Source organism: Desmodus rotundus, chromosome 12 (assembly GCF_022682495.2).
Source record: "Desmodus rotundus isolate HL8 chromosome 12, HLdesRot8A.1, whole genome shotgun sequence".
NCBI classification, from domain to species: Eukaryota; Metazoa; Chordata; class Mammalia; order Chiroptera; family Phyllostomidae; genus Desmodus; species Desmodus rotundus.
The window spans coordinates 45,304,539-45,328,310 of NC_071398.1; the positions used below are offsets into that span (position 1 = coordinate 45,304,539).

At 54.9% G+C, this 23,772-nt stretch overlaps 1 protein-coding gene across 5 annotated transcripts in view; it reads right to left on the reverse strand.

Annotated features, from left to right (window-relative positions):
- Positions 1 to 23,772, reverse strand: part of BICRA (BRD4 interacting chromatin remodeling complex associated protein) — a 75,284-nt gene that overhangs the window by 18,769 nt on the left and 32,743 nt on the right. For 4 of the 5 annotated variants that reach the window (XM_053914673.2, XM_053914672.1, XM_053914674.2 and 1 more), the window contains 4 exons: positions 4,182 to 4,282; positions 2,482 to 2,527; positions 2,350 to 2,392; positions 198 to 263 (listed from right to left, as the gene is read on the reverse strand). In XM_053914673.2, coding sequence (XP_053770648.1) covers positions 198 to 263; positions 2,350 to 2,392; positions 2,482 to 2,522 — 150 coding nt within the window. In that variant the 5' untranslated portion in view covers positions 2,523 to 2,527; positions 4,182 to 4,282. Of the gene's footprint in view, positions 1 to 197; positions 264 to 2,349; positions 2,393 to 2,481; positions 2,528 to 4,181; positions 4,283 to 4,931; positions 5,154 to 23,772 lie in introns of those variants that run through there. The other variant, XM_053914675.2, reaches the window with a different exon arrangement.

Genomic DNA, 23,772 nt, shown 5'->3' on the forward strand with positions numbered 1-23,772 from the left:
TGCCTCAACGCCCCAGAACAGCTGTGCACCAGCGGAGCACCCCCCCCAAGGTCCCCAGGCCAGGGTCCAGTTGAGGGGTCCGGCAGCAGAGTCCCGCCTCCACCCACACTGCTCCTGGTGACTGCCCCTGCCCTCCACCCAGCAAAGCACATCACGGGGACTGGCATGACCCCGCCCCAGGCCCCGGGGCCACTTACCCCAGGACCTTCATAGAAGGCACTTTGGGCCTCCACGGGGTTATCCAGGAGGTCATCGCTGTCGAGCTGCAACAAGACCCGCCCCCACCCAAGGTCATAGGTCAGCTGGGCAGTGAGCCAGCCCCTGCTCTAGAACAGAAACCAAATTAGGGTTACATGGGACAAAAAGGCAAAGACGAGGTGGGGGGGCCTCAGCCTGGCTTCCACGGTGCTCTCGACACTGTGGCCACCCCGGCGCGAGAATCCTTTGCCCAGGCTGTGCCCGTCTTTCATCCCCCATCCCTTTGGTAGCGCCTCCTGCAGGGCTTGTCACAGATGCCACCTCCTCCCAACAACTTTTTGTCCCTTCTCACAAAGTCACTCCAAGCATCCGGCATGACCCACCCCCCAGGCGCCCAGCTCTCGGTGCTGCGCCTGCCTCTGGGAGCCAGAGACCTGGCTGGTTTCCAGGAGTACCTTCAGCACCTAGGACAGAGCCCGGCACCACGTGAGCGCCTGGGGAGCATCTGTCCAGGGCTGCGGTGGCCTCGCTGGTTTCTCTCTCCAGAGTCCCAGACCGGGACAGCCACCAGCCCCTCGTGGATTTCCGGAATCCACCCCAAATTCCCAATCGCACAAAACAGCACCACAACCCACTCAAGCCAGAATTCAGGAGGCCTCCTAGACACACTCTTTCTTGACAGCAAGTCTAGTTGACTCTGCCTCCCAGAGACCCCAAGGCTGGCGCCAGGCCCCTCCTCACCGCCTGCCCCCAGGGGCCCAGGCCACCCTCATCCCGCTGTGCTCGCCCCCCTCTCCACCAATCAACGCGTCTCCTTTCCAGAACTAGAGCTCCCCGCCCCTCCCTGTGAGTGTGGGATGGCTCAGAGACTCGCATCAAGTGAATCAAGTGAATCTGATCTGACAGAAGCAACAACGTGTGACTCCGGAGACTAGGTCATAACAGGCACTGAGCTCCTCCCTGGCTCTCTCCCTTGGGTCACTCGCTCTGGGTGAAGAGCTGCCCTGGCGGGAGGACACTGAAGCTGCCCCAAGGAGATGTCCTCGAGGTGAGGAGTGGAGGCCTCCCGCCAGCACCGTGGGAATGAGTTGTGGTGGAAACACGTCTTCCAGCCTCGGCCGACATCTGTGACTCCGGGAGAGACGCTGACCCAGGCGGCCCAACTAAGCCGCTCCGATTCCCGACCCTCACTGAGCTCTTACAGGTATTCTCCATCTCTGAGTGTTGGGACAGCTTGTTACACAGCCCAGATGACTGATTCAACACCTCGTGGCTCACAGACTTCCCCTGTCCCCTGCTCTGTCCCTCTCTCTGGGGGGGGAGGCCCGAATACAGCATCCCCCCACTTAATAACCCGTCAGAGCTGCCTGTCATGTGCAAAATAAAACCCAAACTCTTCGATCTAGGTCTTCCCGGCCCTGTGAAACCTGGTGACTTTTGTCATTTCCAGCCTCACCTCCTACTAGTCTCCCCTTCAGTCTGGCCCCACCAGCCTTCGTTCTGTTCCTCACACATGCCAACTTTCCCCGCCGCTGTACCTGCTCTTGGCCTGCCCGGAGCACTGTGGCCCCTCCCTTTGACCCTTCAGGTTCACCTTCAATGTCACCTCCTCGGAGTGACCCTTTCCTGACTAGCTAAAGAAGCCCCTGCCTCCAACCCCCCATTCATTTTCTTTTTAAAAAAATTTATTTATTTATTTATTTTCAGAGACGGGAGGGAGAAAGAGAGGGAAACATCAATGTGTGGTTGCCTGTTGCACGCCCCCTACTGGGGACCTGGCCCACAACCCAGGCATGTGCCCTGACTGGGAATCGAACTGGTGACCCTTTGATTCACAGGCTGGTGCTCCATCCACTGAGCCACACCAGCCAGGGCCCCCTTCATTTTCTTTAAAGCCTCTTTTGTTGTGCAAGTGACACCATTATTTCTCATCCTACCCTGCGTGGTGCTTTCCACTGTCCCCTTATTGGTGACCAGTTACTTTGCTGGCCAAGGCAGTGTGTATGGAGCGAGGACAAGAACTGGCCATCTCTCCTGCTCCCCACCACAACCCCACTGCCCGGCTCACAGGGTCAAGGGGCAGATGTCTACCGACCCAGTGGACGCGCCAGCCCCTGCCCTGGGAACGACCCCAGCCCTGCACGAACTCACCTTCTCGGATCCATGAAGGAAGTCGTTGAGGGCCTGAGGGTCACTGGAAGACAGAAGGGACGAGGCACTGAGGAGCTGAGGGGTGGGCAGGGGAGGGGAGGGGAGGGGGGGCGGGGGGAGCCTGTTACTCACCAAATCACGTCCAGTAAGCATCTCCCATCCTCATCATCCATCGCCACTGGACAGGGCGGGGGGAGGGCAGGGAGACAGGTTAGAGTTCGGCAGTATGCCAGGACCCTCCCTTCGAGGACCGTTCCCCGGGGTCAAGGCCCCTGGAGGGGCCAGGGTCTCTGTTCCCATGTGTCTGTGGGCATGGGAGGGGTGGGAGGAGCTCTGGGGCCTCCCTGCAGAGGCTCCAGACTGGCCGCAGCTGCCTCTTCCTCCTTCCGTCCCTCCCTGTCCCCCGGATCTGAAAACGGCGATGCTGACATCACCCCAGACGAATCGAGCGTTGGTCACGCACAGCACACACTCTAGCTCATCCTCACAGTACCCCCCAAGGTGGGCGCTGACGCCCCCACAGTGCGGGTGAGGAAATGGAGGCATGGAGACCCTCACTCCCCACCTCCCAGCCGGCAGGTGGCAGAGCCAGGCCCTGAGCCCCGGAAGCCAGGCCCCGGAGGCCAGCCCTTCACTGCCAGGCTGCCCTGCCTGCCGGACCAAGGGCCTGGCCGGGAGTGTGCTATGGTAGGGGTCCGTCAGGCAAATGAATGGAAGACGGAGGGAGGGGGTGCAGGCAGCACAGAGGGCCTCTTGGCCCAGGCTCTGGGTCGCCCTTGAAGACAGATGCAGAGTGGTCCTCACGGAAGGGCAGATGGGGAGAAGAGAGGAGCCCCGGGGGCCGGGCTGAGCCCACCAGCGTGACGACAGCAAGGACGCCTAAGGCGCGCTGAGCATTTACACAGCTCCAGGCCCCGGGCCAAGGGCTGCACGAAGGAGAGCTTGTTCCAGCCCCGGGGACGGGGAGGCATGTCGCTGGCCCCGTCCTACAGGTGAAGGGGCCAAGGTTCTCTGCACTGTCCGTCCACCCCCAGCCCACCTACCCTTCCGTCGCTCCGAGTGCTTCTCCACCCCTCCCAGCTCCCACCTGCCCCTCTCGCCAAACTGCCATCCAAACATCCGTCTCTCCCTTCTTCCCACACACATGATCCCCCTCCACCCGCTCACCCTCTCCTCCCAGGGGTGCTCAGGGGACACAGAGACACCCTGCCCCGTCCTGCAGGGGTGCGGCCCAGGGCCGTGGGATCCTTGCCCTCACTTTTTGGAGGGGGACATCCTGAACCTCACTGAGGATGCCGTGATGGTCAGAGACCCCCTCCCCCCACCACACACATACAGCATCGCACAGCTGGCTCACAGCCCCTCCCTCCACCAGCACTATCTGAGCAGCCCTGAGACCCCCTGGCTGCCATCCCAGCTCCTGGAACCCTCTGTGATACAAAAAAAAGCTGGCTGGGGACCTCTGAGGGCTGGGGGAGGGTCTCCTCCAAACGGTGTGTGGGAGGAGCTGCTGACGGAAAAGGCACTCTGGCCAGAAGCATGCCGGTGGCCTGGGAAGTACAGGCGCTTCCCAGGGCTCGTGGTACACACGTGTGTTTGTATGTCCTCACACGCACCCCTCACGTGAACAAGCCCAGGTCTAGGACAGCCCAGGCAGCCTGCTGTGGGCATGGAGGCAGGGGAACGGCCCGAGTGACCCAGGGGGCCCCGGCTGGAGAGAGAGCCTCTGCCAATGAGGAATGGTCCTCCCAGCCCAGGGGCCTAGGGGGGCCCAGGCAGCTGAACTGAGGAACAGCCCCTCCGGGGACACACAGGGATCCTCCGCTGGTTACCTGTGCTACAAACGAATCATGAAGGGAAGGAGGGGGTGTCCGCTCCAGGTCTACGCGGGGCCCCCAGCCGGGGACTTGGGGAGTGTCCTTTCAGGGGCCAGCTGTGGGGAGAGAACGAGACAGAGGCTGTGAGCGAGAAAGTCCAGGAAAGGAGAAAGGGGCAGCCAGAGGGGGTGGGCGGAGTAAGAACAGGCAGAACGGGAGAGAGGGGACGGGTGTTCAAAGAAGAGGCCAAATACAAATTTAAAACCACATAAAACACCACCTTACGTTACCATATACAAAGTATACTGTACCGCATGTGCAATGTGTAGTCCACATCGCAGATACGCACACCTACTACGCAATAGCATGAAACTTCGTTCAAGCACACCGATCTAACAGAATACAGTCAGTTCTGGCTATCCGTGGTACTTAGGTTCTACCAAGTCGCGGGGGAGCGCTGAATGGGCGAAAACCGAACCACCTCCCTTGGGGGAAATGCAGGGACTAGGTCCCCACAAGTGCCTCCCAGTGGCACCCACCAGGCGGTGGTTTCTCTGCGCTCCCGTTTTAGGGCACCTTCTGTACTAGAAGCTGTTGCTGTATCAACCTCCACCGCGCAGCCGACAGGCAGGCCTCTAACTTGAGCCTGTACGGAGCTTCTGTAACACCGGAAGGCGCGTCCCTGCCTTCCCGATCTCAGGGTCCCTAGGCTTCAGCCCCGCAGTGCGGGGGCACGACAGTGACCTCCGCTGGGCCCGCGCGTACCTGTGTTCTCCACGGCTCTGCACACGCCTGCCAGTGACCGGCAACGCAGCCCGAGGGTTGAGAGCCTGGGGGCGCCGCCGTCAAGCCTCCGCCGCGGCGCCGCCGTAATGAGGCCGGCAGGGCGCCGGGATGGCGGGCCCGCCGTGTGCTGGCCCTGGTTTCCAGCACCCTGTACATACTAACCCATTCCACCGTCTCTAACTCGCCCCATTCTGCAGATGAGAGAACCGAGGCTCACAACAGTTCCCAACGTGCCCAAGATCCCTCAGCGGGCAGGGGCCAGGCTGGGGCTTGAGCCAAGGCAGGCTCGCTCCAGCGTCCCTTCCCCGCCGTCACACAGAGAATGCTCACTGCACTCTTTCTCTTCTAAGATCTGAAGCAAATATGGCAAAAATGTGGAGATAAGCCGGAGGTGAGTTACCTGCTCCTGCGGGCTTCTGTTTTCATTTCAGGAAAACCCGGGATGGTCAGATTCCAAGGGATAAAAAAGAGATAAAGAGAGGAACAAGGGTGTGGGCCGGCTTCCCCTCCTCCTACCCCAGAAAGATCTATCTAGAAAGCCGCTGTCACAAGACGCCACCATGTCCCACCTAGATTCCAGGTGCCCGGCCCTGGCCTGGAGGAAGGCACAGCTCCCAGGGTTCCTGGACACTCCCCCCTACCCCCACCCGGGCCTTGGGTGTGGCCAGGCGTCTCCTCCAGAACTTCTGATCCCAGGCGGGACATCAGAGACACACGCCAGGGCAGGGAACTGACCCACACCAGGATGAGGTGTTGGGGGCCTGAAAGCTCCAATTTGAGCACCACAACACATGTAAACATCACCTTTAAGAACTAACAAACAGCCGTGGATGGCGTGGCTCAGTGGATTGAGCGCAGGCCTGCGAAACCAAAGGGTTGAGGGTTCAATTCCCATGCCTGGGTTGTGGGTCAGGTTCCCCGCCCCCTACAGGGGCACACAAGAGGCAAACACGCATTGTTTGTTTTTCTTTCTCCCTTCCCTTCCCTTCTCTCTAGAAATAAATAAATATTTTTTTTTAAAAGGCAGTAGCAGGTGGAAGGAGAGATGAGGCATGAAGAGCAGTGACCGGTTGACAGCTGGGTGGAAGGCAGCTGGGGACTTCGGCATACGGTCTAGTTACTCTGAGTGTTTTTGAGACTTTCCATAATAAAGAGAACACTATGTTGCTGTTTAGCAGGCCTGGGCTCCTCTGAGATTTGGGTGCCCAGGGTGGCATCTGTCTCCCACTGGGTTGATGCTGACAGGTCCAGCATGGGGTGCCAGTTCTGGGGTTGGTGTTGGGGAGGAGGGTGTTAAAGTCCCTGCTCCACCACCCACAGGCTGGGTGACCTAGGGCCACTGACTGCTCCTCTCTGGGCCTCAGTGCCCCCACGTGTAAAACAGCGGGACCTAGGCCACACCTCTCCCATGGCAGTGGAGGACGGGGCTCTCAGCACAGGTGCTGATATGGATGCTATTGGTCTGGATATTAGTATTTTGTGAGTGCCAGTAAACGAGAAAAGGTCAGAGGTGCAGAGGCCTCCAGCTTCTGCCCTCTGCCCCCGAGTCTCCTCTGCACGTGGTCTCATGCTGACTTCAGGCCGCACCCTGACCCAGGCTGTCAGACAGCAGGAGGGGGGCCAGAGCTGCGGCCTTTTTAACTAAGGGCCCAGACTCAAAGCGGCCGGCTTCTACAAGGCTGCTGTGCGTGCACCGCCGGCCTTGTGTCTCCCTGAGCTTTGCTGGAGAGCCGGGTCGGGTGGTGTGTGGACCAGAGGAGGCCTGGGTTCCCATCCCGGCAAGGCCACTCACCAATGGCGTGCCCAGTGACAAGTTACGTGGCCCGCCTGTGCCTTCGTGCCCCTCTGGAAAATGCAGACAACATCACGTCCCCCGTGAGATCACTTTATGTGAACACTGTTAAATCTGTATAACGCAGTTTGTAAGTGGCACACACGCGTTACACAGGCGCACCGCAGAGATACTGCGGGTGTAGCTCCAGAACCCCGCAAAGAAGTATCGCGATAAAGCACGGGAGTCATAGTCTTTTTGCTCGCGGAGGCCTCGCCTTCAATTTGTAACCAAAACGCAGTATCTGTGAAGTGCCATAAAGGCAGGTATGCCTGCAATCGTTTTAACTGCCACGGTGAATATCATGCACTCTGGCCGCGCCCACAGCTTTCTGGCCAACAGCCCAGTCTCGAGGACAGAAGCCCCAGGCCCCAGATTTGCTACCTGGAGGGTTTATATGTCATACACATCAGCCGTGGGCGAGGCACACGGTCTGATTGAGACTGCTGGGCACCGAGTCTCGAATCCATCCAACCCCACCATTGCCCCCATTTCTCAGATGGGATCATCAAGGCTAAACGCAGCAGTTATGGGGAACGTAGGGGCCACACACACGGAAGACATGTGCCTGCCCCCCGCGTGGCTCGGGGCTTAGCAGGCATCCTGTAGCTCTCAAACAGCGGGCAGAGGGAGCCTCTAAGCACACAGCTGTTGAAAAAGAGAATTTGAGGTGCCTAGATATTTGCTGATACTGAGGAATTATGATTAAGATTCTAGGTGTAGCCCTGGCCAGGTGGGGTGGCTCAGCTGGTTGAAGTGCTGTTCTGTACACCAAAGGGTTGCAGGTTCAATCCCCAGTCAGGGCACATCCACAGGTTGCGGGTTCGATCCCTGGTCTGGGCGTGTATGGGAGGCAGCCTATCGATGTTTCTCTCTCACCTCAGTGTTCCTCTCTCTTAAATCAATACACATATCCTCGGGTGAGGATTTAGAAAAGAAATTCTAGGTGTAACAATGATACCAAGTTCTTTTTTTCCCCCCTTTAGCGTCCCTATATTTTAGAAATACATCCTGAAATATCCTGAAAATGATAGAATGTCTGTGATCTACTGCAAAATAGTCCAGCTGTGGGTGTGCAGGGGGGGGTACACAGACCTACGCTGCCCGAGACGGAAGCCACTAGCCACACATGACTATGTCCTATTTAGCTCAAGTTAACTAAAAGAATTAGGGCAAAGGACTTCAACAGACATTTGTCCAAAGGAGATACACAAGCAGCCATAAGCACGTGAAAATATGATCAACATCACTAATCATTAGGGAAATGCAACCCTGGCTGGTATGGCTCAGTGGATTAAGCACTGGCTGGTATGGCTCAGTGGATTAAGCACCGGCCTGTGAACCAAAGGGTCTCCAGTTCGATTCCCTGTCAGGGCCCATGCCCGGGTTGCAGGTCAGGTCCCCAGTAGGGGGTGCATGTTTCTCTCCCTCTCCTTCTCCCTCCCTTCCCCTCTCTCTAAAAGTAAATAAATAAAATCTTAAAAAAAAAAAAAAAACCCAACACAGACACCACTCACACCCGTTCGGTCGGATGGCCACTATCCATGAACAGAAAATCCCGAGGGTGGACGAGGATGAGGAGAGATTGGAACCCTTGGAACCCTTGTGCACTGTCAGTGGGAACACGAAATGGTGCAGCTGCCGTGCAGAACGGCGGCTTGGCGGTTCCTCAAAAATTTAAAAATAGAACCAGCACATGATCCAGCGATTCCACTTCTGGGTGTCCATCCAAAAGGGTTGGAAGCAGGGTCTCGAGGAGACATGTGTGTGTGCCGTGTTCACAGTGGCTTAGTCATAACATTCAAGGCGCGGAGACAGCCCAAGCGCTGTCAGCAGACTAACGGGGAACCACATGTGGCACTCAGAGGGCGGAGCGCTATTTGAGGAGATTCTAACAGCGACTCAACACAGCTAAGCGAGACGAGCCAGTTACAAAGAGACAAATGCTATGCAATTCTACTTCTGAGGTACACACATGCACAGAGAGGAAGTAGAATAGAGCCTGCCAGGGGCGTGGCCGGGAAGGGGGCTTGGCGAGTCACGTTCATGCGTGCCGTTTCGGTTCTGCATAATGCAAAGACTCTGGGGGTGGACAGTGGTGACGGTTGCACAACATCGTGACTGTCCTTAGTGCCACTGAACTGCACACTGTAAAATGCCCGACACGGTAAGTTTTGTAAATTTTATGTCTGTGGGTATTGCGCCACAATTTAAAAATGGAAAAAAAGGACAATTAGGAGCATTAGAGTTTAAATACAGATATTTCTATGAAAACGTTAGTGAAATTAAGCATTGAGTTGTCACATAAGTGACATTCCAAGGGCTCAATAACAGCCACAGGTTGGCTGGTGGCAGCAGCAGGGGAGGGTACAGAGGCCAAACACGTCCACAGGGGCAGAAGTTCCCTGGACAGTACTGGTCGGTGGGAATGGAGGAAAAGCCGGGCTGGTGTGGCTCATCTGGTTGCGCTCCTCCCACAAAGCAAAAGGTCACTGGTTCGATTCCTGATCAGGGCACATGCCTGGGTTGCAGGTTTGATCCCTGGTCAAGGCAAAAGGCAGGCAATCGATGTTTCTCTCTCTCTCCCTCTCCCCCGCAACCTTCCCCTCTCCCTTAAAAAAAAAAAAAAGAAAAAGAAAGGTCCTGGCTCCTGTGGCTCAGTGAACTGAGCTCCGACTTGCAAACCAAAGGGTCGCCAGTTCGATTCCCAGTCAGGGCACATGCCTGGGTTGTGGGCCAGGTCCCCAGTAGGGGGCACGTGAGAGGCAACCACACACTGATGTTTTCCTATCTCCTTTCCTTGCCCTCTCTAAAAATACATACATTAAATCTTAAAAAAAAAAAATTCCATAGTGCAAAACTTTTAACTACAAAAATACTTTAATATCAAGTATCGCATGTCTATGTATTTGGGTGTTTACTGTACGCCGCCCCGCCCCACACACAGATGTTTGCCTGTTGTGCCCCCTGTGCCTGCACAGGGCACGGCACACAGTAGGAGGCCCGGTAAGTATTTATTAAATGAAGCTGCAGACATAAAACAAACCCATTCGTTCATTCGAGGAGCAGCCTGGTGGAAAAGGCATGTATGAAGCGCCCACTATGCGTCCAGCACGAGAGTACTGAGGATGCCATAATGACGCCGCCCTTGGCCTTGGGGAGCACACCCGGGGGTTCTCAACCAGGGCTGGCATTAGATGCCCCTCACCTCGAAACATACATACTCAAAAGCTTCCGGAAAAGAGACTCACAGGGGACACAATTAGAGCGCAAAGGTGCCGACCCAACATCATCCACGGGGGAGCAGAAGCTTTAAGAGCCACTGCGGCTCTTGTCCCCGGTCCCAGAAAGGAGCGGACACACGGAGAGAGGTGCCGCCACCCTACTAAGGGTGCACGTGCGACGGGAGTGATATTTCACTGCTGTAAGGTCCCTGAGATCTGAGGCTCGCTTGTTACTGCACATCGCTCAGCCAAAGCTGATGGATGCAACTTGCAAAGCCAGCTTGGCCCCCGCTCTTCCTCAGTCTCGGGCCTTGCGATAACTCCATACCCACTGATCCCTCCGGGGCCCCGAGGACGCTGACTCACGTTTCACAGCTCAGGAAACAGAGGGATCAGGACGCTTGCCTCAAACCACACTATGGGGCAGACCTCGAACTTGGACCCTGTGACTCCGAAGAGCCTCTTTCCTCACCATCTGCTATAAAAAGCAGGCAAAGCCAGGCCTGGAAACCATAAGCAGCTCAAGAGAACAGCCGTGACGCATCAATGACAAAGTGTCCTTCCAGAAACTCGTGTGAATTCCTCCAGCACTTGTAATGCGATTGGAGTTCTGCGTTGTCATCGGGAGCTGTGCAGAAGCCAGACGGCTTAGCGGGATAGGAATTCAAAGGCCCCGGTTAGCGCCAGACACAGGCGAATTTTAATTTCCCAGGACGAACTTCAGTAACCCTCGGGTGATTTGCAAGCCATACAAATGAAAAGTCGACAGAACTCTACTGCTGCCTGATGGGACAGGGGGCAGAACAAGAAAGTAAGTGGCAAACTCTGGGGGCTGCTTTGCCCGACGACACCAGTATCCCAGCCCTCCTCCCAGAAACCTGGTGAGCTCAGTAAAACGCTCGCCAATTCCAAGCTGTAAACCAAGGCTGTTCTGAGCCAATCTTTCTCAAACAATGGGACATGCCTTTGAGGGCTGTGAAATCCAATGAGCAGGTTGTGACCAGGATTTTTTTTTTTTTTTAATGAAATGGTAGAGAGTATAAAACAGAATGGGATAGGGCAGAAAATATTAAAATGCACCACACACGTTAAGCATTAAGTATCTGTTTGTGACACCGGTTTCAATTGTGTTTGTTTGTACGGGTGCGCATTTCCTACTGTGGCCCAAACAGCTTGCCTATACCCCTTATCAGTCATTCACTTTCCCAGGCTTCCTTGCAGCTAGATTAGCCATCGTTTTCTGCAAAGAGTAACAGCCAAAGTGTATAGAGTTGGGTGTAGCTCAATGAGAATTTTGGGTAAGACTGTAGCAGACTTTGGGAAAGTTTCTCTGAATGTAAAGACGGAGAAAAAGTATTTTCTTGAAAGAAAAAGTGTTTTGCTCCACACTCCCAGCTTGGAATACAGTTGAGACAACTGGGGCTGCGGTAGCCATTTTGCAACCACGAGACAACAAACTTGAGGCTGATAGGGTCCTCTGCAAAGAATGACTGTTGAGAGGAGAGAAAAAGGCTGGGCTCTTAGCAACTCCTCACGGGCTGCCTGCCTCCAGACTTCCTAATCCTGACAGTTTAAGCCCCTATTACGTTTTCCTTTATTTGCAGGTAGACACAACCTGACAAAAAGGAGCTTGCGCTTCTGATGGCTTTGCAAGAAGGCCAGACTAGCCTGCTGGAGGACAGGAGACACACACCCGTCACCTCCATCATCAGAGCTCACAGCCAGCCAAGCACCAGAGGCAGAGCTACCTCGCTGACCTACAGCTGACCATAGATACCCAGGTAGGACTGGAAGCACCCAGCCGCGCCCAGTCCCAAGTCCCACCATCAGGATCCCGGGTTTGTTTCCAGCCACTGGGGCGCATTCCAAAGGTGGCTGCAGCAATGTCTCTGTCCCTGGGAACTTCCCCAGTGCCATCTTGCCACTCCCCTTGAATGGAGGGAAGTGTGTGACTACTTCAGCTGGGATGGTGCGACAGAACTGCCGCTGTGTGACTTTGGAGGCTAGGTCGCTAAAGGCAATTCAGTTTCTGCCTGGCCCGCTGGGACGCTGAACCCGAAAGCCATCAGAAAGTCGTCTGGCTACTCTGAGGCCACCACGCGAGGGGGACGTCAAAGCGAGGACCTGAACAGGCCACCAGCAGGCACTGTGGATGACATTCGCATCCTAAGTCAGTGCGTGCACACGCCTTCTGCCCCGGCCTCTGAGTCTTTCCGGCCCAGACCCCAGACGTCAGGAGCAGAGACCCACTGAGTCAAATTCCATGTGAAATTCTTTTTTTGTTGTTTTCAGCCACCAGAACAGCCTCTACATTGGGGACACAGCCCTCTGCAGACCAAGGGCCTGGCGAGGTGTAGAAGGAGGCATGCTGACTCCCTGCGCTGCCGGGTGGCTTTCTACAGTGGCCGGGTCATGGGGGGGTCTCCAGCGGTCCTGAGCAGTCGGGCGGGGTGCTGGGGGCTTAAAGCAACATTCCTTTAGCTGTCAGTAGGGAAGTGCTTGAGTATTGGAACAGTGGGAGCAGCAGGGCGGAGCAAGGAGTGTTAGCTGGGTGGGTGGACAGGTGAGGAGAGGGAGGGCGAGGCCTAGGGTTGGGCAGGAATAGTGGTCCTGGATGGGAGAGATTAGGGAGGCAGGATGGGTAAGACCCAGTGAATCGGAGTGTGAGGTCAAGGTTGGCCCTTGGTCTCTAGGGGGCTGTACCTGCCTCTGCTCCACCACAGCCCCAGCACTTGGAGGCCCTGCTAAGTGACACTAGCTTGCAGCAGAGGCAACATTTACAATTCAGGGGAATTTTAGCCCCAGCTGGTGTGGCTTAGTGCATTGAGCGAGCGCCTGCCTACGAGCCAAAGGCTCACAGGTTCAATTCCCAGTCAGGGCACATACGTGGGTTGCAGGCCAGGTCCCCAGTAAGGGGCGTGTGAGAGGCAACCACACATGGATGTTTCTCTCCCTCTCTTTCTCCCTCCCTCTGTCTAAAAATAAATAAAATCTTTAAAAATAAATAAATAAAAATAAAATTCACACGAATTTTAAATACTGCCTCCTCTGCATGCACCCATTCACCCACGGATCCGCAGGGGTCACTCAGTACCTCCTGTGTTCCTGCCCCCGCTGGGCGCAGAGGCTCTGGTGGGCAAACACGGCCACACCTTCCCAGAGCTCAGGTCCGCCGGCAAGAACATCAATCACACCTCGCACAAAAGACCCTGCAAAGCCCGCCAGGATCCCTGTGGCCTCTGCTCCTCCGTGCCGACCCACTTCCTCACTGGCCACCAGCTGGCCTGCCCAAGCACAGGGCCGATCCCAGCCTAGGAGCCCCCCTCAGATGGCTGGAGTCTGGAAGGCCAGGCGTTGGAGGTGGTGAAGCCGACCCTCTCGGATGCCACCACTTCCTGCTTCGCCATCTTCATCGTCACAGCCAAGGTTCCCTGAGCACACTGGCGCCAGGTGCTGTGCTAAGTGCCTCTTCCTATTTCACTTGATGCTCACGACAGCCCTGTGTGGCCTGTGCCATTCCTCTCACACCCACTTCACAGAGGAGAAAACTGAGGCAGAGAAAAGGGTTTGGGGTAAGTTGCCCATGGTCACCAGTTGGCAGACTGGCAGAGCCGGGATTTGAACCCCGGCGCACCAGCTCCCAAGTTCATGGGAACTACACAATGCAGCTAGCCGGGCTAGCTCCCCCACCAAACCCCAACCAGTGACTTTCTGCAGCACCCTGGCAGGTCCCCACCATCCTCCCATAACCCGCTCGGGCCCTCTCCCCTTCCACTGTCCTGAAATGCCACAGAGAAGTCAGTTCATCTCCCGCCCAGCTCGGCCACACGGGCGAATCTGGTGAGACACGGTGGGCTGGACTTGGCGTACCACAGTGCCTGCAAGCTACGCTCTGAGGATGTATTCATTTCTCAGGCGTCTGTGGTCCATCGGATGGTGGCCCCCCAAAAAGGTATGGCCACAACCCAGAATCTGAATGTGGCCTTCCTTATTTTTTGGGGGAAAAAAATCTTAGCAGATACCATTAAGTTAAGGATCTCGAAATGAGATCACCCTGAATTATCTGGGTGAGCCCTATGTTCAATGACCTGTAAACACAAGAGAAGACACAGAGGAGAAAGCATGTGAAGACGGAGGCCGAGGGTAGAAGGAGGCAGTCAAGAGCCAATGACCGCTGGAGCCACCAGAAGCTGGAAAAAGCCAGGCAGGATTCTCCCCCAGCTCCCTCGGCCCTGCTGGCCCCGCCCATGCCTTCGTTCTGGACGTCTGCCTGCAGACCTGAGAGGGAATACACTTCTATTATTTTAAGCCACCATGGCCGTTGTACTTAAGGCAGCCCCAAGACACTACTGCAGGATGTAAGTGTATGAGACAGACTCATATCTCTGTACTGGGCATGGAACAGGCGTAGAACATATAGACCAAGCGTCGCACACCCTTGTCCAGGCTGTTCACTGCACAAAGGAACCCAGACCCAGGGACACATCCAGCTGAGGTCCTGAGGACACCAGGGGGACCCAGATAGACGCCCGCTGGGCTGGTGCCCTCCCCAGGGCAGCACCGAGTCAGTTCTGTGCAAAGGCCCGGGGGGAGCTGGCTGGGCCTGGGTATGGAGCTGCCAGCAGACTGTGTCTATTTCAAAGCCCTAAAAGGGAAACAGGGAAAAAAATGTTGATTCCTGGCCCGCTCCCAGCCCTTTAGGGGAAGGAAGAGAAAGAGCCATTTGAAGAGCAATTAAAACCTACACCATCTTTCTTCCGAGTGACCTTCAGAGCCCTGGAACCAGTGAGTGAGTTGAACAATGGGAAAGCGTGCCTGTGAAACATGGATGGCAAATAAAAGGCCTGGTGTCTACTCCTGAAAGCCCAGGTACACACCGGCAATGTTTTGTGTGTTCTTTCCTTTCCCTTTCGGCCATTCGCAGAGATTCGAAAGGCAGGTACGAAGCTGCAGGCCTGCCAAGAAAATCAGGTAGCTCCAAAGGTTCTCGAGTTTTCTCTTAGTACCCGTGTAGAAAAGCCAGGGAAACTGAGAACGGCTGAAAACAGGCAAGCGGGTGGAGAGAGGGGAACGAAGGGAGTGGTTCCTTTGGCTGGACGAGCACAGGGTCTTCGAGGCATCAGGCCGCAGAGAAAGCTTCAGGATGTGTGTGTGCGGGTAGAGGGCGGTGGAGTGAAGAGAGGCAAAGGGGAAACAGCAGCCCCAACAACATCCCACACGTGCCTCGGACAGCTCGTTCCTAGACTTGAGCCAGAATCACCCGGAAGGCTTTTTTAAATATATATATATTTTATTTATTTATTTTTAGAGAGAGGGAAGGGAAGGAGAAAGAGAGGGAGAGAAACATCAATGTGAGGTTGCCTTTCACACGCCCCCAACTGGCCCCACAACCTAGGCATGTGCCCTGACTGAGAATCGAACCAGTGACCTTTCCATTCATAGGCCAGCACTCGATCCCCTGGGCCACACCAGCCAGGGCCTGGGAGGCTTTTAAAATAAAGACTGGGCTCTGCCCAGCATAGCTCATTTGGTTGGGCATCGTCCTGCAAAGTGAAAGGTTGTTGGTTCGATTCCCAGTTTGGACACATGCTTGGGTTGCAGGTTAGGTCCCCAGTACAGGCGTGTGTGAGAGAGGTGACTGATCGATGTTTCTTTCCCTCTTTCTCCCTTCCCTCCTCTCTCCCTCTCTAAATAAATAAATAACCTTTTAAAAAGTAAAAAAATAAAGATTAGGTCTTAGAATCAGCAGGTCTGGGGTGGGGACAGAGAATGTACATTTCTAACAAGTTCCCGGGGGGAGCTGAAGCTGCTGATCTGGGGGCCACACCTGGAGAACTGCTGCTCCAGAAGCTTCTGTCTCTTTAGTCTTCTTTCTGGGCCTCTTGCTCTCCTGTTGGACACAAGCCACCAGTTCCCAGCCAGTGTCCAGGCCCCTGACCGAGTGGCCTCAGAGGGTCACCTCCCAAGGTTCAGGAGGGTCCGACAGCCATTCCCAGACTGATGTCCTAATAAACAGAACTTGAATTTGCTTCGTTCATCAACACACCCTCCCAAGAGGATGAATCACGGGTGGAGGCCTTTGCGCCTTTGCCAGAAACGACTTTCTCAGCCTCCTTTGCAGCCAAGTGTGGACATGGGAAAGATTTTTACACTTGGACAAAAAGACGGAGCCGTAATTCAGGAAGATTATTCATCCCTGCTCCCTCTTCCTACTTGAAAGACTGATGAGAAGCCTGACGACAACGACTGGTGCTATGGCAGCGACTTTGCGCTCCTGAGGGGAAGGGCAAGAGCGTAAGAGACACACCTAGTGGCCCGGCAACACCGAGCTGCCAGCCATCCCCGGAATGGCCTTCTGCTAGAAAGTCCCATTCCAGAAGAAAATTAAAAGCCTGGATTAAACACACACCTAACTCCATGGCCCAGCTATTCCACTCCAAGGTACTTACTTAGCCAAAGTGAAAAGTATGCCCACAAAAACATTTGTACAAACATTTCCGTGGCAGCCTCGTTCACAACAGCCCCAAACTGAAAACAGCCCAGGTGCCCACGGACAGGTAAATGGATGAACAACCCGTGTTTTCTATCCACACAATGGAACACAGCTTAACACTAAACAATAATACACTACTGATACATGTAACAGGCATGGAGACTCTGACATGAACCATACTGAGCAAAGGAAACCAGACACAAGAGACTACCCAGGGTGTGGTCCCCTTTAAGTAGAGGTCTAGTGCAACTGATAGGAAAAAATCAGAGGTATTGTTGTCTATGGGGTGGGAGGAGAGGAGGAGCGGGCAACCGGTACTGGCTAGAAAAGTCCACAAAGGGGTCTTCTGGGACGATGGAGCCAAGATTTTATTTATGTATTTTCTTAGAGAGAGGGGAAAGGAGGGAGAGAGAGAAGGAGAGAAACATCGATGTGCAAGAGAAACATCCATCAGCCACCTCTTGCTCACCCCCAGCGGGGGGGCCTGGCCTGTAACCCAGACATGTGCCCTGACAGGGAATCGAACCAGTGACCTTTTGGTTTGCAGGACAACGTCCAACCCACTGAGCCACAGCAGTCAGGAGCTGAAGGGAACGTTCTGTGTCTAGATCTGCGTGCCTGTTACACAGGAACTGTGTGTCAGACTCATCGAGCTGTGCACTTAAAATCCATGCATCTTGTTGGACACAATTCTACAACGTCTCGGTAAAGTGCAGCTAGTGTGCAAAAAGAAAGAAAGCCCACATGAACCAATGCTTGTTATCTGGGGCAGTTATGTTGGGTAATTTCCACGAACGCCGAACGAGGGACTAATGAGCTGTATTGATCCCGGGGGAAACATGGGTTCCTGGGAGCCTCTGGTCACAACATTTTCGTCAACCGATCAATACATCCCCGTGTTTTATGTGTGTTTCTGTTTGAAGACACGCTATTTAATATATATTGCTGACCCGTTCGCACTGAGCTCCCAGCCAACAGCGCTATGACTCACACCTGAAGGAAGCTTCTCGAACAGACATATTTTCTCCATGAGGCACGTCGGAGAGCCTTACTGAGCGAAGGCAGGCCAGCCAGCACTTCAGCATTGTACTCGAGAGGCATTTCAGACAGCTAAGTCACCACCAAAAAAACTCCATAAAAATGTGAAAACATGGCCCTAAATAAACCGAGACAAAAGTCCTTGTTCCCAGCGTGAGAGCTGGAAGGAGCATGCCCAGCGCCCCCTCTGACCTTGGCTGGGGGCAGACACGCGGGGATCCCCAGCAAGTGGCCAGGACGGCACCGTGACTGGGGGATTACAAAGAACTTTTAGCAGGGAGGTGAATTCTCAAAAAGGGCCCATGCCAATAATGAGAATCGGCTGTCTAGGGCTATGCCCATCCAGAGGATAATGCATTTACCCTTTCCCCGGTGATTTCACTTACAGGAATGTATCATACAGACACAGCCTGACACATCCAGACACTGGGAATGACCGACTGGCCACCAGTAAAAAACAGGTTAAATAAACGACAGCCCGCCAATCCAGGGAATACTATGTAGCCATGAAAAGGACTGCAGCACACAAACAGCCAAGCAGCAGGTGAGGAGATGCTCAACATCGCCAGCCATCGGGGAAATGCGTCCACACCACATACACCAGCGGGTGCTGACAAGGAGGCCGGGGAACGGGGATGCTCCTACGCTGTTGGCACTGTAACAGGGCGTGGCTGCTGTGCAAAAGTCTGGGCTGTTCCTTAAACGGTTAAACACAGAGTTACCATGGGACCCAGCCATTTCACTCCTATACAGACTCCCGCGAGAAGTGAGTACGTTCACACCAAAATTCATGCACAAATGCGCACAGATGCACATTCATAACAGCCAAGAGGTCGAAGCAACCCAAACGCCCATCGGCGGGGTTGGCACGTCCCCGCAGCGGGGTCGTTCTTCAGCCGTATGGAGCAAGGCGGTGCTGGGGCATTGCGGGGCGGTGGGCGGACCTCGGGCACGTGATGCCGCATGAAAGAAGGCAGACACAGTGGACCGCGAATTGCAGGGCTCCGTGTTAGGAAGTGTCCGGAACAGACAACTCCATGGAGATGGAAGGCAGGTGGGTGGTTGCCAGGGGCTGCGGCGGAGTCGCTCCTCGGCCTCCTGCTTCCTCTCCAGTCCCTTCTAAACTAGCCCCGCTAAGCAGCCCAGCGATCATTTTATTATAGGTCGCACGTTCCCCTTCACAGGACTCTTCACCGACCTCCTACTGCCCCACAATGAAAGCCAAATGCTGCCCGGAGGTGCTGGGGAGATGGTGGGGAGGCAACAGATGTCCCTGCTCTCCTGGAGGTCATGTTCTAGGGGCAGGAGTCAGACCTTGACGGACAACATACTGCAGAGCAGATGCCGGGGAGGATGACACAGAAAGGTGGAATGGGAGGGGGCAGGCAGGACTGGGAGCGTTTTTAGCTAAAGTGGCGAGGACCACCTCCTGGAGAAGGTGAGTTTGAGCAGATACGCAGGAGGGAAGGAAAGGAGCGATGTGAACACATGGAGGAGGGCATCCCCAGCAGAGGGAGCAGCACATGCAAAGGTCCTGGGGCCCAAGCATGCTGGGGGTGCTTGAACAACAGCAAGGAGGTAAAGAGGGGTGGAGGAGGCCTAGGGGGCCCTGGCGAGGACCTGAGCTTCATTGTGGGTCCCGAGCCACAGAGGGTCCGAAGTGGGTTTTCACGGGATCCCTCTGGAAGCTGAGTGGAGAATGCACTGCAGCAGGCGAGAACAGGAGCAAGGAGCCCAGGCAGGCGGCGGTGGTGACAAGGGAAGAGGTGAAAAGCGGCTGGACTCCAGGTACAATGGCGGAGCAACGGGGTCTGCAGGTCCCCTGGGCAGTGGTGTGAGGGGAAGAGTCCAAGGACCCCCTAGGACTTGGGACGGGTGGGAGGCCAGGCAAGATGTAAAGGGCAGATGCCTGTTTACATAAGCTCTCTTGCTTGATCTAGCACCTCCCTCAGGGAAAGCTGTTTCTCAGTAAGGTACTGTGACGGTCCCAAAGCCACTGACTGCCTTATTAAAAGAGGGAATGCCGACTCCCTCACACCTCCCCCTGCCCACCGGCAGCCCAGGGCAGAGCAGGGGGAGGGGCTGCTTGGAGGAGGAGAAACAGCTGCAGGGCCGTCAACCCAGAAGCGGGCCAGGCCTCCAAGTCTTCCTCTCGTAGCAATACTTCTAGTGCCTTGTCTCAGCATCTCTCCTGACCCCAAAGTCTGAACACACAGTTTCAAAATTTATATTTGACTTTGAATCCTTCAACTCTCTTGGGGATATGGTGTGAGGCAGGGGTCCAGTTTCATCTCTTTCCACAGAGATGACGCCCGGCCCTCCACCCCCAGTCTGGCCCGCAGCCATTTCGGCCCCATACCACCCGCCCACATGCGCCTGGCTTCTGTTTGGGCTCCCTGTTCTATTCCACGGGTAGAACATCAATTTCTACTTATTCCCGGACTTTAGAAATAGGGCAGATTCAGCTGGACGGGTAATCAATTAGGCACTGAAGCCACAGAAGGTGACTGACTGATGGCCAAGGAAGCGAGCTGCCTTCGAAAGGGACCACGGTGTCCCTCTGCCTAAGGATCCAGTCCCGTTTTTTCATGTCCAAGTAAGTGGACTGGTAGAGATTATATCATCAACTTTTAACTTAAATCCTCACAAAAGAGACAGAGGGCACAAAAAAGTGCTTACAAAGAAACCAAACAATTACAAATAATAACTGTACAGACACAAAAGGTCGTGTATCATATGATTCCATTTATGTGGCATGTCCAGAAAAGGTAAATTTATAAAGAGAGGAGGCAAATTAGAAATGAGGAGGAGGCCCTGGCTGGTATGGCTGAGTGAATTGAGCGCCAGCCTGTGAACCAAAGGGTCATGGGTTCGATTCCCAGTCAGGGCACATGCCTGGGTTGCAGGCTGGGTCCCTGGTAGGGGGTGTGGGAGAGGCAACCACACATTCATGTTTCCCTACCTCTCTCTCTCCCTTGTCCTCTGTCTAAAAATGAATAAAATCTTAAAAATAAAAAAAAAAAAGAATTGGGGAACGACTGCCTAAGGGTGTGGAGTCGCCTTTTGGGCAGTGGAAATGGCCTGGATATATAGGTAGAGAGAAAACTAGACAAGGCCGTGTGACTGTGCTAAAAGCCTCTGAATTGGACCCTTGAAAAATGGTTATTTTTATGTAATGTGAATTTTGCCTCAAAAAAATAAAGTTAACATAAGCAGAAAATAAATAGCTTTATTCCCAGGATAGGCTCTTTCTAAACCACTTTACAACGCACAGTCTGTGAAATTTGCACAGAACTGGTAAAAAAGTTGGCTTAAACTTTTAATCATCAAGGAATTATTCCACGTGCCCTGGCTGGTGTGGCTCAGTGTACTGAACATGGGCTGCGAACCAGCAGGTCGCCAGTTCGATTCCCAGTCAGGGCACATGCCTGGGTTGGGGGCCAGGTCCCCAGTAGGGGGTGTGTGAGAGGCAACCACACATGGATGTTTCTCTCCCTCTCTTTCTCCCTCCCTTCTCCCCTCTCTCAGCATGGCCTCAGGTGAGGATAAAAAAAAATTTTTTTTTAAAAGCACAGAAGATGCTCTAGTCTGCATACACCGAGAGGCCTGGGCTGGCAGTCATGGTCTGTGTGATGAGTAAGTAGACGCATCCCTGAGGGATCCGCCTGTCCGTCATAGCTCCAAACTGGCCATGGAGCCCTTTGCCTTCCTTGTTCTCTTACAGTCTCAGCTCCACACACCAGCCGCTCAGGTCCCTCTGCTCACAGCCCTCCCTGGCTCCCGCCTCACTCAGAGTAAAAGCCCAAGCCCTCAGCACAGCTCACCTAGCCCCACACCATCTGTCCCCATTCCTGCTTTCTCCTCCTCTCCCACCCTCTCTCCCCATTCACTCCCTCCAGCCACACCAGCCTCCTCAAAATTCCTCCAACATACCAGGCACAGCCTCAGGACCTTTGCACCAGCCACTCCCTCTGCCCATAGGCTTTTGCCTTTACCTCCTATTCTCCACTGGACCAGGGGACTGAAACGCGTGTGTCTACAATCGCAGTCCCTGCCCCCACCAGCACTTCCATCTCCTGCTCCTGTTTTACTTTTCTCCAAAGGGCTGATTGCTATCTGAAGTGCTGTAAACTTGATTTATCTTATCTGCTGCCTGCCTCCACCAGATTGCTGCTGTTTCTGCTTTGTGTGCTTTGTGTAAACACTGAGTGAATGACTGAGGGGCCTGGCTCTGGTGCCCACAGCTGACAATGAACCCACAGCTGATGCCGAACCCACAGCTGATGCCCAACTGTGCAGGCGCCTGACCCAAGATGGACCGGGATTGGGGGGGGGGGGGGGGCGGGGTTAGGCGCTCGGGGAGGAAGACACATCCACAGGCTGAGCAGAGACTCATGGGGTCTGGGCTCCAAAGGGGGTGGGGGGCGCTGGGTGGGAGTGAGGTGCTGGGACCTGGACCCAGAGGACACCTGGCGGTGGGAGGTGGGAGAGTGGGTGAAAGGTCTCGGGGGTAGGATTGAAATTGGGCCTCAGCACAGAAAGCCGGGCAGAGAAAGGAGAACTGGGCAGAAGCGCTGACACGGTGTGGGGAAGAGCAGTGCGGACAGAGGGACCGAGAGGCTGGCGCATCTCTACAGGACTTACCCGCCCCCCACCCCCCCACCAGCCCCCAGGCAATGAATCCGGTCAGTCTACACCACAGGTCCCCCCACTTAGTGCCAGGAGCCACCCCAGTCACACGACAACTGAAAGTCTGGGCAAAAGTAAAGAATGTCCCCTAGGGGGTGACACTGCCCCTGTGAGCCCCATCAAGCCCAACAGGCACCCCCACACGGGACGGGACCTCCCAGACAGCCACCTCCACAGCTGCACGGGCTACCTGGACATCCGGTTCATGGGCGCTGTGCAAGAGCACAAGCAGGAGCTGAAGAGCTAAAACCAGCAGCAGGGACTGAGACAGTGGCGTTCCATCCCCCCACCCCCCGGAAGGGTTCTAGCACACGCAGCCGGGGCGCACCTCTGTCAGTGTCTATCTGGCACCACACGGAGCCTGGGGCTACTCTCTCTATAATCCCACCCCTATGAACAACAGCAAATGCAGGCCAAAGGACATGCTCTAGCCCTGGCTGGTGTGGCTCTGTGGATTGAGCGTGGGCTGTGAACCAAAAGGTCGCTGGTTCAATCCTCAGTTAGGGCACATGCCTGGGTTGCCAGGGAGAGTACGGGAGGCAACTGAGCGATATCTATCTCTCTCTCTTTCACCGCCTTATTCGCTCTCTAAAATAAAGGCCGCGCTACCCCAGTGCCAGGATTTCCAGCCACCTTGGGTGATGATGACTTAAAATTATAAGAAAAATAAAAGTACGTGTCTACTCATTTAAAAAATAAAAAGAAAAACATAGCAAATATGTACTGACCACGGCAAGACACTCGATCATCCCCATTTTACAGAGTGGGAACCAAGGCGACAGCACCCCCACTCCCCGCTTGCTGTGTGTGCCCAGAAGCCCGGCGGTGTTGCTGCAGGGTCCTCCTGAGACCCTGCTTCCACCTGGGAGGCGGTGGCGGGAGGGACGGACCTTCGAGCCCTTCCCCAGTGCCTCTGCTTCAGGAAACAGCTTGCCCAGCTTTGCCAAAATCATCCTTGCATTCATTCCAAATTAACAAATATTTCCCGAGCCTGCATTATGCCTGAATCTCTCTCCAGCAGCCTCCTCACCCATCGCCCTGCCTCCATCACGCTCGGGTCTTCACAGGGACCTGGTTAGAACCTGAGTCAGCTCAGGTCCCTCTCTGCTCCGAACCCTACCCAGGTTCCTGTCGCACTCACACAGAAGCCAAGTCCTCATTGTGGCGCACAAGGCCCCACAAGATCTGCCGCTGTTCCTTCTGCCCCCCCCCCCCCCCCCCCCCCCGCTCCCGCTGCTACAGCAGCTCCCTTCATCAAGTGCACCAGGCATGGCGCTGCCTCAGGGCCTTTGCACTGGCCACCCCGTCTGTAGAAGGCTCTTCTCTAAATCCCTACACGACTCACCCCTCATCCCCTTCAGGTCTCTATTCAAACGTCACCTCCAAAGGTGGCCCCCAGCCTCCTGCACCCTGACCTCCCTTTTATCTGCTTTATTTTTTTTAGGCACACTCACCATTATCTGACACAGTAAATATTTTACTGCCTTATCTTGTTTATTGTCTGTCTGAGGCAGCTGCTGGAGAAATGTTTAGTAAACATCGGGC